The 16,439-nt window shown below is 38.6% G+C and overlaps 1 protein-coding gene across 8 annotated transcripts in view; it reads right to left on the reverse strand.

The window, feature by feature from the left end:
• The window catches only part of AAGAB (alpha and gamma adaptin binding protein), an 88,693-nt gene that overhangs the window by 53,385 nt on the left and 18,869 nt on the right, over positions 1 to 16,439 (reverse strand). For all 8 annotated transcript variants that reach the window (XM_055088055.1, XM_024128844.3, XM_055088052.1 and 5 more), the window contains exons 2-4: positions 7,254 to 7,444; positions 7,021 to 7,117; positions 6,581 to 6,670 (exon numbers count right to left, since the gene is read on the reverse strand). In XM_055088055.1, the coding sequence (XP_054944030.1) occupies positions 6,581 to 6,670; positions 7,021 to 7,117; positions 7,254 to 7,444 (378 nt within the window). The remainder of the gene's footprint in view (positions 1 to 6,580; positions 6,671 to 7,020; positions 7,118 to 7,253; positions 7,445 to 16,439) is intronic.

A 16,439-nucleotide genomic window follows, 5' to 3' on the forward strand; every position in this document is an offset into this window, starting at 1 on the left:
TGCAGGGGACACGGGTTCGTGCCCCGGTCCGGGAAGATCCCACATGCCGCGGAGCGGCTGGGCCCGTGAGCCATGGCCGCTGAGCCTGCACGTCTGGGGCCTGTGCTCTGCAATGGGAGAGGCCACAACAGTGAGAGGCAGGTGTACTGCAAAAAAATTTAAAAAAAGAAAAAAAAAGAAAAAAATCAATAAAATGAAGAGCTGGTTCTTTGAAAGGGTAAACAAAACTGACAAACTTTTCTTTGTGGTGAGTAGCCAAACTCACCACAAAGAAAAGAGAGAGAACCCAAATAAACAAAATAAGAAATGATAAAGGAGAAATATCAACCAAGACCGCAAAAATACAAAACAACTGTAAGAGAATACTATGAACAATTATATGCCAACAAATTCAATAACCTAGAAGAAATGAACAAGTTTCTAGACACATACAGCCCATCAAAATTTAATTAAGAAGAAATATAACAGATAATTTGAAAAGATCTATCATTAGAAGTGAAATTGAATCTGTAATTAATAAAAAAACAAACAAAAAACTCCCTACAAACAAAAATCCAGGACCAGACGGCTTCACAGGTAAATTCTACCAAACATACAAAGAACTTTTACCAATCCTCAAACTCTTCCAAAAGACTGAAGAGGAGGGAATACTCCCGAAGACATTCTATGAAGCCACTATCACCCTGATACCAAAACCAGACAAAGATACCACCAAAAAAGAAAATTACAGGCCAGTATCTTTGAGGAATATAGAAGCAAAAATTCTCAACAAAGTATTAGCAAACTGAATCCAACAAAATATACAAAAGATCATACACCATGACCAAGTGGGATTCACCCTAAATTCATAAGGATGGTTCAACATATGCAAATCAATCAATGTGATACACCACATCAACAAAAGAAAAGACAAAAACCACATGATCATCTCAATAGATGCAGAAAAACCACTTGACAAAATCAACATCCATTAATGATAAAAACTCTTACCAAAGTGGGTATAAAGGGAACATATCTCAACACAATAAAAGTTACTTATGACAAACCCACAGCCAATATACTCAATGATGAAAAGCTGAAATCCTTCTCTCTAAAATCTGGAACAAGGATGCCCAGTCTCACCACTTCTATTCAACATAATATTGGAAGTCCTAGCCATAGCAATCAGATACGAAAAAGAAAATGTATCCAAATTGGAAGGGAAGAGGTAAAATTGTCACTATATGCAGATGACATGATACTATATATAGCAAGCCCTAAGAATGCCACACAAAAACTACTAGATATAATGAATGAATTCAGCAAAGTAGCAGGATACAAGATTAACATTCAGAAATCAGTTGCATTCCTTTACACTAACAACGAAATATCAGAAAGGGAATGTAAAAAAAAATTCCTTTTAAAATTGCACCAAAAAAAAAAAAAAAAAGGAATACCTAGGAATAAACCTTATCAAGGAGGTGAAAGACTTATATGCTGAGAACTATAAAACATTAATAAAGGAAATAAAAGAGGATTCAAAGCAATGGAAAGATATCCTATGCTCTTGGATAAATTAATATTGTTAACATGGCAATACTACCCAAAGCAATTTACAGATTTAATGTGATCCCTATCAAATTACCCATGACATTTTCCACAGAACTAGAACAACTAATCCAAAATCTTATTATGGAACCATGAAAGACCCAGAATTGCTAGAGCAATCCTGAGGAAAAACAACAAAGCAGGAGGCATAACTCTCCCAGACTTCAGAAAATACTAAAAAGCTACAGTAATCAAAACAGTGTGGTATTGGTACAAAAACAGGCATACAGATCAATGAAACAGAGTAGAGAGCACAGAAATAAACCCACACAACTACAGTTAATTAAACTTTGACAAAGAAGGCAAGGATATACAATGGAGAAAAGACATTCGCTTCAGCAAGTAGTACTGGGAAAGTTGGACAGCTGCATGCAAATCAATGAAGTTAGAACACACCCTCACACCATACACAAAAATAAACTCAAAATGGCTTAAAGACTTAAATATAAGACATGACACCATAAAACTCCTAGAAGAGAACACAGGCAAAACATTCTCTGACATAAATTGTACCAATGTTTTCTTAAGTCAGTCTCCCAAGGCAATAGAAATAAAAACAAAATTAATCAAACTTACAAGCTTTTGCACAGCAAAGGAAACCATAAAAAAATGAAAAGACAACCTACTGAATGGGAGAAAATATTTACAAATGATGCAAGAGACAAGGGCTTAATCTCCAAAATATATAAACAGTTCGTACAACTCAACAACAAAAAAACAAACAACCCAATCGAAAATGAGCAGAAGACCTAAACAGACATTTCTCCAAAGAAGACATACAGATGGCCAGTAGGCACATGAAAAGATGCTCAACATCACCAATTATTAGAGAAATGCAAATCAAAACTACAATGAGGTATCACCTCACACCAGTCAGAATGGCCATCGATAAAAAGTCTACAAATAGCAAATGCTGGAGAGGATGTGGAGAAAAGGGAACCCTCCTACACTGCTGGTGGGAATGTAAGTTGGTACAGCTACTATGGAAAACAGTATGCAGGTCCTTCTGAAAACTAAAAATAGAATTCCTATATGATCCAGCAATCCCACTCCTGGGAATATACCTGGACAAAACTATAATTCAAAAAGATACATGCATGCCTATGTTCACAGCAGTACTGTCCACAATAGCCAAAACATGGAAACAACCTACATGTCCATCGACAGATGAATGGATAAAGAGGATGTGGTACATATATACAATGGAATACCACTCAGACATAAAAAAGAACGAAATAATGCCATTTGCAGCAACATGGATGCAACTAGAGATTATCATACTAAATGAAGTAAATCAGAAAGAGAAAGACAAATACTATATGATATAACTTACATATGGAATCTAAAATATGGCAGAGATTTCCCTGGTGGTGCAATGGTTAAGAATCTGCCCAATGCAGGGGACATGGGTTCGAGCCCTGGTCTGGGAAGATCCCACATGCCACAGAGCAACTAAGCCCATGCACCACAACTACTGAGCCTGTGCTCTAGAGCCCGCAAGCCACAACTACTGAAGCCCGTGCTCCACAACTACTGAAGCCCACATGCCTAGAGCCTATACTCTGCAACAAGAGAAGCCACCACAATGAAAAGCCCGTGCACCGCAATGAAGAGTAGCCCCCACTAGCCACAGCTAGAGAAAGCCCACGCACAGCAATGAAGACCCAACACAGCCCCCCAAAAAATTAATAATTTATAAAAATTTTAAAAAATTTTTAATAAAATATGGCACAAATGAACCTATCTACAAAACAGAAACTGACTCACAGACATAGAGAACAGACTTGTGGTTGACAAAGGGGCATAAGGGTAGAGGAGGGATGGACTGGGAGTTTGGGGTTAGTAGATGCAAACCATTACTATAGAATGAACAAACAACAAGGTGCTACTGTATAGCACAGGGAACTATATTCAATATCCTGAGGTATTTTCCATAATGGAAAAGAATATAAAAAAGAATGTATATATATACATGTATAACTGAATCACTTTGCTATAAGCAGAAATTAACACAACATTGTAAATCAACTATACTTCAATTTGAAAAAAGAATATTCTAGAAACTAAAACAATTAAATAAATACACAGTATAAAAGGTTTATGCAGTAAAATCAACCCCATTACCTCATGAATGGAATCCACTCATATTCCCCTGAAAATGTTAGTTTTCATCAATTACACAACTTAGTTTAATTAGTTTAGTATGGGTACTATTTTGTTTCTGGACTTTGATACTACTCAAAATGACAGGGCAGTAATCCCAGTTAGTATACCAATAATAAGGTGGTATTCTTAGCTACAATGTATCAATAGATATGAGTGTGTGCAAAGGAAATGGAAATCCTTCAGCTAATGAGTATTGTAAGACTGCATATGGAAAATAACAGCAGAAATAGTTTTCAAGTGGTTTAAAGAGAAAAGTCTCTTAAGAGTTTACGGAGCAAAGTCCATACAGAACCTGTCTCTAGTGGCCTGGCCCAGTCCTGGGTGGTTTAAAAGGAAGAGCACAGAATTAGAAGTCAGAAGATCTGAATGTGAACCCAGGTTCTATAACTTATTAGCTATTCGATTAAGGGCAAATCACTCATGCTATTCTCAAAGAAAAGTGGGATGAAACCACTATGTACACCTCTCCCACAGAAAAGATGCAATGGAACTGTTTACTGGTGTAACCTTCCCCTCTAGACTGAAAACTCTTTGAAGGCAGGAGTCATGTCTCACTGAGTTCTCACTCACTACCTATTCTCACTACCTAAACTAACATGGTGCCTGAAAGACACAGTAACTCATGAACGGATGAATCATTTAAAGAATACCACCCTACCAACCTAACAGAAATATGGGAAGGGTTAAACTGAAAATACTCTACAAAGATGAGTTTATCACCATCAGTGTTTAAATGAAGAAATAAAAGCTATGTTTATCTTAACTATGAATGATTCAATTCTTGAAAGAATAACTAATAACTTCAGATGATATAACCAGGAACCAAAAATATGAACTGAAATAAAGAGCTAGAATCAATAAGTTGAATTTAATACAAAGAAGCATAAAGTCTCATACTGATGTTTGAATAATACATGCCAATAAAGGACGAGGGTATATGGCTCGGGAACAGTTTGCGTTAAAACATTCTAGGAAGATTTTAGCTAACTTATATAAAGATGATATGTTGAAATCTATTTTAAGGTTAAGTTGAATTAGGGAATTCCCTGGCACTCCAGTGGTAAGGACTCCACAATCTCACTGCCATGGGCCCCAGTTTGATCCCTGGTCAGGAAACTAAGATCCCACAAGCTGTGCGGCATGGCCAAAAAAGAAAAAAGAGTCTTATATACAAGACACAAAATCATAATGAAGGAACAAGATTGAATAATTTAAAATAAAAGATTAAGCTGAATTAATACAAGAACACTATTCAGACAGGGGCAAGGAGAAGCACAGTGGTATAAAGGAGCAGAGATTCCAAAATAAAAACAGATAAAATAAATGACTCAAATGTTGACACTCAAGGACAATGGGAAGAAGAGAACATTCTAATGCCAAAAGTAAGCAATCACACACATGCTCACATACACAAAACAGGCACAAGTTTAAGGAGTCCTAGAAAAACATGGAAGAGAAACTATACTTATTAATTTTCAATATTCTTAAAAATGTACAGGAAGAAAAAAATCAGTCTTTTTCTTTCATTTTTGTCCTCTTCTTCTCAGGCAGGGCTTTACTCCTGAAGGTAACATTTGCAAAACTTCTAAATAAGCCAGGATATAGAAAAGTGTTTCTTAATTTCTTTTTTAAAAAAATACAGGTTTCAGGTAATAATTACTTTTAGCCTCTCTATGCACTTTAATTCATGTTGGCTGCCCTACTTAGAATGTCTTTTACAACAACTGGCATCTTGCTACCAGTCCTCTAACTCTAAGTCCAGTACCTTCTCCATTTCTTCCTCATGGAGCTGCTGACATGTGAGATTTCACGTACCAATGCATTCTCTGAACTTCTGAAGATAAATAACCTCTTCTGTCTCTGAAACACCATAGCACCAATATACATATTTTTATAATACTTATGATGTTCCACTTGGTAATTCAATTATTTGTATACCTGTTTCATCTCTTATACCAGATTATAAGGTTTTGGTGGGCCAAAACACATCTTATCTTGGTAGATTCCAAAGCAGCTAGCATAGTTGTACTTGGAAGAGAAGATAAGAAGAGGAATGGGGGAAGGAGGAAAAAGAGGGGGAATAAATAGAAGGTCCAAAGTATAGTGGAAGACAGGTAAGTGCAGAGTTACCCCAGGGGTGCGCATTCTGGGTCTATTTGTGGTTTCAAATATCCAAAAGACATACAAATAGTATTGACATGCCCCCTAGGGTTCCCGGGAATTCAACCTCAGGTTACTAGGAATTCAAAATAAGAAACATTAACTATTTATGAATATAGATCAAACCCTCCTTTTTTGGCAGCAGAGAAAGGATTAGAGACTGGGAAAATGACTAAGATTTAAGGTAGAAACCTCTACCTTTATCCATAAGAAAAACAAACATTTCAAAAGTCCTAAAATGGGTGGTAAAACCAAATAAATGGATTATTCAATTAACAGACCGCATCAATGGATTCTGCACAAATCTTTTCAAAGAGCTAGTGAAAAATGTGTTTTGAATATCACTTTGATTCTTCTTCCCTTAATTAAAATAATTGCTCAGGGCTTCCCTGGTGGCGCAGTGGTTGCGCGTCCGCCTGCCAATGCAGGGGAACCGGGTTCGCGCCCCGGTCTGGGAGGATCCCACGTGCCGCGGAGCGGCTGGGCCCGTGAGCCATGGCCGATGAGCCTGCGCGTCCGGAGCCTGTGCTCCGCAGCGGGAGAGGCCGCGGCAGAGGGAAGCCCGCATACCACAAAAAAAATAAATAAATAAATAAAAATAAAAATAAAATAATTGCTCACATCTGAATCCAAATGCCATGCTTTCTCTTGATACATAAATACTTACCATCCTCCTCAGGCAACTCTTCTGGACTAAGTTCTACTAATTCAAAGCCATGTTTGATACACCACTCTTGAGCCTCCTGTCGGTTTACACCTAAAATAACACGCAAAAGATTCTTTATAAGCAAAAATAAAATAAAACTTGAATATTGCTGCAATACTCTCCACAATCTCAAAGTGTTACCTTTAATGTCAATGTTATTCTAAAGGCATACAAAATAAATTAATATAAGGAAAATGATTTCTCAAACCCCAAGCGTCCATTCTTAAAAAATAAAATGTAAATATTGCAAGATTCCAAAGAGAAATAGCTGAAAATATTTTTGTAAGGTAATAAAATCACATAAGATATACTGTTTTAAGTTAAGGAAACCAATGTACCATTTACCAAGGAATGGCAAATGTAACGTATGTACCACCTACAATCTCACTGGAGTGCCTTACCATTTTCAGACACTCTATCGCAAACCAAGATCATCACCTCAGGTAACCATGCTTCTGCCAGTGGAAGCCAGGAGGAAACACTATTGAGACCAGATTTCTAGAGTGAGGAGAAAGAAACATAGAAACAAAAACAGAAAAAGAGACATTAAGAGAACTCACAGAAAATGAAAGGTTAAAATAAACAAAGCACAAAATAATTTCTTATTCAAGGTCCATAGAAAACAAAATCTTACTTGTGTGCTGTCAAAGTAAACCACAAATGCTTGAACAGACTCTGCAATCTCTGCAGTGACGAGAAATTTGTTTGGCACCACACATAGATTGATATCTGCTGAATAGTATTTATTATCAATAGTCCAGGGATAAAACCTCACGGCATCATTGGCAGTCACTTCCACAATAAGATCTTCTGTTCCAAGGATATCTAAATAAATGACACAATATTACCATGGAAAGTACAAAACCAATATACAATGGTCAATTTTCTCAGTAAGATACCAGATTAATAATTCTCTTTATGCAAGGATTTCAAAGGGCCTCTGATTTATTAGGATATTTTCCTTCTCTGATCATTTGATTATAAAAGTAATGGTGACATAATTTAATTCAACTAACTGGCTTTTTTATTTAAGAACATAAAAACTATTGTGACTAGATTACATAGTAGTAGAGAACAAAACAGTCATCTAACCAAACACCCAGTAAAAAGCAAGCAGAAGAGAAAGAAAAACAGCCACACTTATTGCTTACATACTTTATGGAAGCTGGAAGACTGTGAGAATAGTCAAGAATTTGTAACTATTTTGTACTTACTGCAAGCTAAAAGGAAGATAGCAGCAAAACTAAACTAGTAACAAAACTGTTACACACAGTCCCTGGGCCAAATGCTGGCACATTAATTCAACTAATGAAGTAAAAGAATGGATACTGATAAATGACCCCATTCCATTTATATATATTCAGCCTTCTGCAGATTCTTTGAAAGCCAACTCAAATTCTTGTTGACAAAGACATTCTGGGAAATTTTAATATAGAAAGCCAAGCAAATTAAATGATTTAGGAAAGAACCAAATCTTTCAGAAATCCATGTGCAACATGGGTATAACTAGTGAAATTCTTAACAATAAATTACCAAGTCAATGATGAACAAATATAGATGTGGTCATGGAACCACTGGAGAATTTTGCTTCCATAATGTCATACAATATTTAGAACTTGAAGAGACAACAGACATTGTTCTAGCCCGAACTCCCATCTCTCACACCCATAACCATAACCTCCATTTTACAAAGATGTGGAAAATTAGCTTAGAGAAGTAAAATGACATGCCACTAACTGGGTTATAATAAGAATATACAGCCAAATGGCCACAAACTCCTTTTTAATGCATACTAAGATGAACATATAAAATATTCCTCACGAAAAAGAACACAGCAGGAGGCATAACCCTCCTAGACTTAAGACAATACTACAAAACTACAGCAATCAAAACAGCATGGTACTGGCACAAAAACAGACATGGATCAATGAAACAGAATAGAGAGAACAGAAATAAACCCACACAACTACGGTCAATTAATCTTTGACAAAGAAGGCAAGAATATACAATGGAGAAAAGACATTTGCTTCAGCAAGTAGTACTGGGAAAGTTGGACAGCTGCATGCAAATCAGTGAAGTTAAAACACACCCTCACACCATACACAAAAATAAACTCAAAATGGCTTAAAGACTTAAATATAAGACATGACACCATAAAATTCCTAGAAGAGAACATAGGCAAAACATTCTCAGACATAAATCATACCAATGTTTTCTTACATCAGTCTCCCAAGGGAATAGATATAAAAGCAAAAATAAACAAATGGACCTAATCAAACTTATAAGCTTTTGCACAGCAAAGAAAACCATAAACAAAACAAAAAGACAGCCTGTGGACTGGGAGAAAATATTTGCAAATCACGTGACTGACAAAAGCTTAATTTCCAAAATACACAAACACTCATATAACTCCATAACAAAAAGACAAACAACCCAATCATAAAATGGGCAGAAGACCTAAACAGACATTTCTCCAAAGAAGACATACAGATGGCCAGTAGGCACATGAAAAGATGCTCAACATCACCAATTATAAGAAAAATGCAAATCAAAACTATAATGAGGTACCATCTCACACCAGTCAGAAAGGCCATCATTAAAAAGCCCACAAATTACAAATACTGAGAGGGTGTGGAGAAAAGGGAACATTCTTACACTGTTGGTGGGAATGTAAGTTCATGCAGCCACTGTGGAAAACAGTATGGAGGTTCCTCAGAAAACTAAAAATAGAATTACTATATAATCCAGCAATTCCACTCCTAGGCATATATCTGGACAAAACTATAATTTGAAAAGATACATGAATCCCTACGTTCATAGCAGCAGTATTCACAATAGCCAAGACATGGAAACAACCTAAATGTCCATCGACAGACGAACGGATAAAGAAGATGTGGTACATATACACAATGGAATACTATTCAACCATTTTTAAAAAATGAAATAATGCCATTTGCAGCAACATGGATGCAACTAGAGATTATCATACTAAGTGAAGTAAGTCAGAAAGGGAAAGACAAATACCATATGATATCACTTATATGTGGAATCTAAAATACAACACAAATGAACAAACCTATGAAACAAAAACAGACTCACAGACAGAGAACAGACTTGTGGTTGCCAAGGGGGAGGGGAGCGGGGGAAGGAAGGATTGGGAGTTTGGGGTTAGCAGATGCAAACTATTATACTATACAAGATGAATAAACAACAAGGACTTACTGTATAGCACAGGGAACTATATTCAATACTCTGTGATAAACCATAATGGGAAAGAATATGATAAGGAATGTATATATATCTATAACCGAATGACACTGCTGTACAGCAGAAATTAACACATTTTAAATCAACTATACTTCAATAATTAAAAAATTTGTTTACATATTCCTCAAACTCACAATTAGCAAGACACAAAAAACTAGAAGTTAAATTTTAAATTCCAGAACTAGGATTATATATTTGGAACGTTGTCATAGTTTCTGCTCAACAAAAAGATATCCAGGCATTATTTAGTCTCAAAACTGCTAGGAAGGGACTTCCCTGGTGGTCCAGTGGTTCGGAGTCTGCCTTCCAATGCAGGGGATGTGGTTTCAATCCCTAGTCGGGGAACTAGGGTCCCACATGCCAGGGAGCAGCTAGGTCCTCATGCCACAGCTACTGAGCCCGCAAGCCGCAACTGTAAGCCCATGCCCTCTGGAACCCACATACCACAACTAGAGAGAAGCCTGCACGCCAGAGCAAAGGATCCCTTGTGCTGCCGCTGAGACCCAATTCAGCCATAAATAAATAAATAGTAAAATTTTTAAAAACCTGCTAGGAATGACATATAATATATAAAGTGTGTATATGCGCATGTGCATTTTTTCATTGGTAAACTTTCATCATGTGGTTATTAAGAAGAACTGGTCTGGAAGAGACTTTCAAGATGGTGGAGGAGTAAGACATGGAGATCACCTTCCTCCCCACAAATACATCAGAAGTACAATTACATTGGGAACAACTCCTACAGAACACCTACTGAATGCTGGCAGAAGACCTCAGACTTCCCAAAAGGCAAGAAACTCCCCACATACCTGGATATATATATATATTTTCCTTTTTCTCTTTTTGTGAGTGTGTATGTGTATGCTTCTTTGTGTGATTTTGTCTGTATACCTTTGCTTTTACCATTTGTCCTAGGGTTCTGTCTGTCCGTTTTTTTTTTTTTAATATAGTTTTTAGCACTTGTTATCATTGGTGGATTGTTTTTTGGTTTGGTTGCTCTTTCTTTTTTTTATTACTTTTGAATTTTTTTATTTTTAATAATTATTTTTAATTTCTTAAAATAACTTTACCTTATTTTTTTTTCTTTCTTTCTTTTTTTCTCCCTTTTCTTCGGAGCCATGTGGCTGACAGGGTCTTGGTGCTCTGGCTGGGTGTCAGGCCTGTGTCTCTGAGGTGGGAGAACCAAGTTTAGGACATTGGTCCACCAGAGACCTCCCGGCTCCACGTAATATCAAATGGCAAACGCTCTCCCAGAGACCTCCATCTCAATGCTAAGACCCAGCTCCACTCAATGACCAGCAAGCTACAGTGCTGGACACCCTATGGCCAAACAACTAGCAAGACAGGAACACAAACCCATTCATTAGCAAAGAGGCTGCCTAAAGTCATAATAAGGTCACAGACATCCCAAAACATACCACCGGACAACAGTCCTGCCCACCAGAAAGACAAGATCCAACGTCATCCACCAGAACACAGGCACTACTCGCCTCCACCAGGAAGCCTACACAACCCACTGAACCAACCTTAGCCACTGGGGGTAGACACCAAAAACAAAAGGAACGAAGAACTTGTGGCCTGCAAAAAGGAGACCCCAAACACAGTAAGTTAAGCAAAATGAGAAGACAAAGAAGCACACAGCAGATGAAGGAGCAAGGTAAAAACCCACCAGACCAAACAAATGAAGAGGAAACAGGCAGTCTACCTGAAAAAGAATTCAGAGTAATTATAGCAAAGATGATCCACAATCTTGGAAATGGAATGAAGAAAATACAAGAAACGTTTAACACAGACCTAGAAGAACTAAAGAGCAAACAAACATGATGAACATCACAATCAAGGAAATTAAAAATTCTCTAGAAGGAATCAATAGCAGAATAACTGAGGCAGAAGATGGATAAGTGACCTGGAAGATAAAACAGTGGAAATAACTACTGCAGAGCAGAATAAAGAAAAAAAAATGAAAAGAATTGAGTACAGTCTTAGAGACCTTTGGGACAACATTAAACGCACCAACATTCGATTTATAGGGGTCCCAGAAGAAGAAGAGAAAAAGAAAGGGACTGAGAAAATATTTTAAGAGCTTACAGTTGAAAATTTCCCTAATATAGGAAAGGAAATAGTCAAGTCCAAGAAGCACAGAGTCCCATACAGGATAAATCCAAGGAGAAACACGCCAAGACACATACTAATCAAACTATAAAAAATTAAATACAAAGAAAAAATATTAAAAGGAGCAAGGAAAAAACAACAAATAACACACAAGGGAATCTCCATAAGGTTAACAGCTGATCTTTCAGTAGAAACTCTGCAAGCCACAAGCGAGTGGCAGGACATATTTAAAGTGATGAAAGGGAAAAACCTACAACCAAGATGACTCTACCCAGCAAGGATCTCATTCAGATTAGACGGAGAAATTAAAACCTTTACAGACAAGCAAAAGCTGAGAGAATTCAGCACCACCAAACCAGCTTTACAACAAATGCTAAAGGAACTTCTCTAGGCAGGAAACACAAGAGAAGGAAAAGACCTACAATAACAAACCAAAAACAATTAAGAGAATGGTAGTACGAACATACTTGTCGATAATTACTTTAAATGTAAATGGATTAAATGCTCCAACCAAAAGACATAGACTGGCTGAATGGATACAAAAACAAGACCCATATATATGCTGTCTAAAAGAGACCCACTTCAGACCTAGGGACACATACAGACTAAAAGTGAAGGGATGGAAAAAGATATTCCATGCAAATGGAAATCAAAAGAAAGCTGGAGTAGCATTCTCAAAAGAGACAAAATACACTTTAAAGGACACTACATAATGATCAAGGGATCAATCCAAGAAGAAGATATAACAATTGTAAATATTTATGCATCAAACATAGGAGCACCTCAATAGATAAGACAAATGCTAACAGTCATAAAAGGGGAAATCGATAGTAACACAATCATAGTACGGGACTTTAACACCCACTTTCACCAATGGACAGATCATCCAAAATGAAAATAAATAAGGAAACACAAGCTTTAAATGATACATTAAACAAGATGGACTTAATTGACATTTATAGGACATTCCATCCAAAACCAAAAGAACACACTTTCTTCTCAAGTGCTCATGGAACATTCTCCAAGATAGATCATTTCGGATGACAAATCAAGCCTTGGTATATTTAAGAAAATTGAAATCGTATCAAGTATCTTTTCCGACCACAATACTATGAGACTAGATATCAATTACAAGAAAAAAATCTGCAAAAAAAACAAACACAAGGAGGCTAAACAATACACTACTAAATAACCAAGAGATCACTGAAGAAATCAAAGAGGAAATCAAAAAGTACCTAGAAACAAATGACAATGAAAACATGATGACCCAAAACCTATGGAATGCAGCAAAAGCAGTTCTAAGAGCAAAGTTTATAGCAATACAATCCTACCTCAAGAAACAAGAAACACCTCAAATAAACAACCTAACCTTATACCTAAAGCAATTAGAGAAAGAAGAAAAAAACCCCAAAGTTAGCAGACGGAAAGAAATCATAAAGAGATCAGAAATAAATGAAAAAGAAATGAAAGAAACAATAGCAAAGATCAATAAAACTAAAAGCTGGTTCTTTGAGAAGACAAACAAAACTGATAAATCATTAGCCAGACTCATCAAGTAAAAAGGGAGAAGACTCAAATCAATAGAATTAGAAATGAAAAACGAGAAGTAACAACTGACACTGCAGAAATAGAAATGATCATGAGAGATTACTACAAGCAACTATATGCCAATAAAATGGACAACCTGGAAAAAATGGACAAATTCTTAGAAAGGCACAACCTTCTGAGACTGAACCAGGAAGAAATAGAAAATATAAACAGACCAATCACAAGCAGTGACATTGAGACTCTGATTAAAAATCTTCCAACAGGAGGAAGATGGCGGAAGAGTAAGACAGAGAGATCACCTTCCTCCCCACCGATACATCAGAAATACATCTACACGTGGAACAACTCCTACAGAACACCCACTGAACGCTGGCAGAAGACCTCAGACCTCCCAAAAGGCAAGAAACTACCCACGTAACTGGGTAGGGCAAAAGAAAAAAGAATAAACAGAGACAAAAGAATAGGGACAGGACCTGTACCAGTGGGAGGGAGCTGTGAAGGAGGAAAGGTTTCCACACACTAGGAGGCCCCTTTGCGGGCGGAGACTGCGGGTGGCGGAGAGGGGAAGCTTCGGAGCCACGGAGGAGAGAGCAGCAACAGGGGTGCAGAGGGCAAAGCAGAGAGACTCCCGCACAGAGGATCGGTGCTGACCAGCACTCACCAGCCCGAGAGGCTTCTCTGCTCACCCGCCGGGGTGGGCTGGGGCTGGGAGCTGAGGCACGGGCTTCAGTTGGATTGCAGGGAGAGGACTGGCGGCATGAACACAGCCTGAAGGGGTTAGTGCACCACGGCTAAACAGGAGGGAGTCCGGGAAAAAGTCTGGACCTGCCAAAGAGGCAAGAGACTTTTTCTTGCCTCTTTGTTTCCTGGTGCACAAGGAGAGGGGATTAAGAGCGCCGCTTAAAGGAGCTCCAGAGATGGGCGCGAGCCGCCGCTATCAGCGCAGACCCGAGAGACGGGCATGAGACGCTAAGGCTGATGCTGCAGCCACCAAGAAGAAGCCTGTGTGCGAGCACAGTTCACTATCCCCACCTCCCCTCTCGGGAGCCTGTGCAGTCTGCCACTGCCAGGGTCCCGTGATCCAGGGACAACTTCCCCGGGAGAACGCAGGGTGCACCTCAGGATGTTGCAACATCACGCTGGCCTCTGCAGCTGCAGGCTCTCCCCACACTCCGTGCCCCTCCCTCCCCCCCGCCTGAGTGAGCCAGAGCCCCCAAATAAGCTGCTCCTTTAACCCCATCTTGTCTGAGCGAAGAACAGACGCCCTCTGGCGACCTACACGCAGAGGTGCGGCCAAATCCGAAGCTGAACCCTGGGAGCTGTGCGAACAAAGAAGAGAAAGGGAAATTACTCCCAGCAGCCTCAGGAGCAGCGGATTAAATCTCCACAATCAACTTAATGTACCCTGCATTGGTGGAATACCTGAATAGACAACGAATCATCCCAAATTGAGGAGGTGGACCTTGAGAGCAAGATATATTATTTTTTCCCCTTTTCCACTTTTTGTGAGTGTATATGTGTATGCTTCTTTGTTAGTTTTTTTTTTTTTTTTTTTTTTTTTTTTTTTTTTTTGCGGTACGCGGGCCTCTCACTGTTTTGGCCTCTCCCATTGTGGAGCACAGGCTCTGGACACGCAGGGTCAGTGGCCATGGCTCACAGGCCCAGCTACTCCGCGGCATGTGGGATCTTCCCGGACCGGGGCACAAACCCGTGTCCCCTGCATCGGCAGGGAGACTCTCAACCACCACGCCACCAGGGGAGCCCTCTGTGTGAGATTTTGTCTGTATAGCTTTGCTTTCACCATTTGTCCTAGGGTTCTGTTGGTCCATTATTATTATTATTATTTTTTTTACTTAAAATTTTTTTTCTTAATAATTATTTATTTTAATAAATTTATTTTATCTTACTTTATCTCCTTCCTTCCTTCCTTTCCTTCTTTCTACTTTTTCTCCCTTTTATTCCGAGCCGAGTGGAGGACAGGCTCTTGGTGCTCCAGCCAGGAGTCAGTGCTGTGCCTCTGAAGTGGGAGAGCCAACTTCAAGACACTGGTCCACAAGAGACCACCCAGCTCCATGTAATATCAAACGGCAAAAATCTCCCAAAGATCTCCATCTCAACACCAAGACCCAGCTTCACTCAATGACCAGCAAGCTACAGTGCTGGACACACTATGCCAAACAACTAGCAAGACAGGAACACAACCCCACCCATTAGCAGAGAGGCTGCCTAAAAACATAATAAGGTCACAGACACCGTGAAACACACCACCAGAGGTGGACCTGCCTACCAGAAAGACAAGATACATCCTCATCCATCAGAACACAGGCACTAGTCCTCTGCACCAGAAAGCCTACACAACCCACTGAACCAACTTTAGCCACTGAGCACAGACACCAAATACAACGGGAACTACAAACCTGCAGCCTGCAAAAAGGAGACCGCAAACACGGTAAGATAAGCAAAATGAAAAGAAAGAAAAACACAAAGCAGATGAAGGAGCAAGATAAAAACCCACCAGACCTAACAAATGAAGAGAAAATAGGCAGTCTACCTGAAAAAGAATTCAGAATAATGATAGTAAAGATGATCCAAAATCTTGCAAACAGAATAGAGAAATTGCAAGAAACATTTAACAAGGACCTGGAAGAACTACAGAGGAAACAAGCAATGATGAACAACACCATAAATGAAATTTAAAATACTCTAGAAGGGATCAATAGCAGAAAAACTGAGGCAGAAGAACAGATAAGTGACCTGGAAGATAAAATAGTGGAAATAACTACTGCAGAGCAGAATAAAGAAAAATGAATGAAAAGAACTGAGGACAGTCTCAGAGACCTCTGGGACAACATTAAACACACCAACATTCGAATTATAGGGTTCCCAGAAGAAG

This window comes from Physeter macrocephalus, chromosome 11 (genome assembly GCF_002837175.3).
Source record: "Physeter macrocephalus isolate SW-GA chromosome 11, ASM283717v5, whole genome shotgun sequence".
Lineage (NCBI taxonomy): Eukaryota > Metazoa > Chordata > Mammalia > Artiodactyla > Physeteridae > Physeter > Physeter macrocephalus.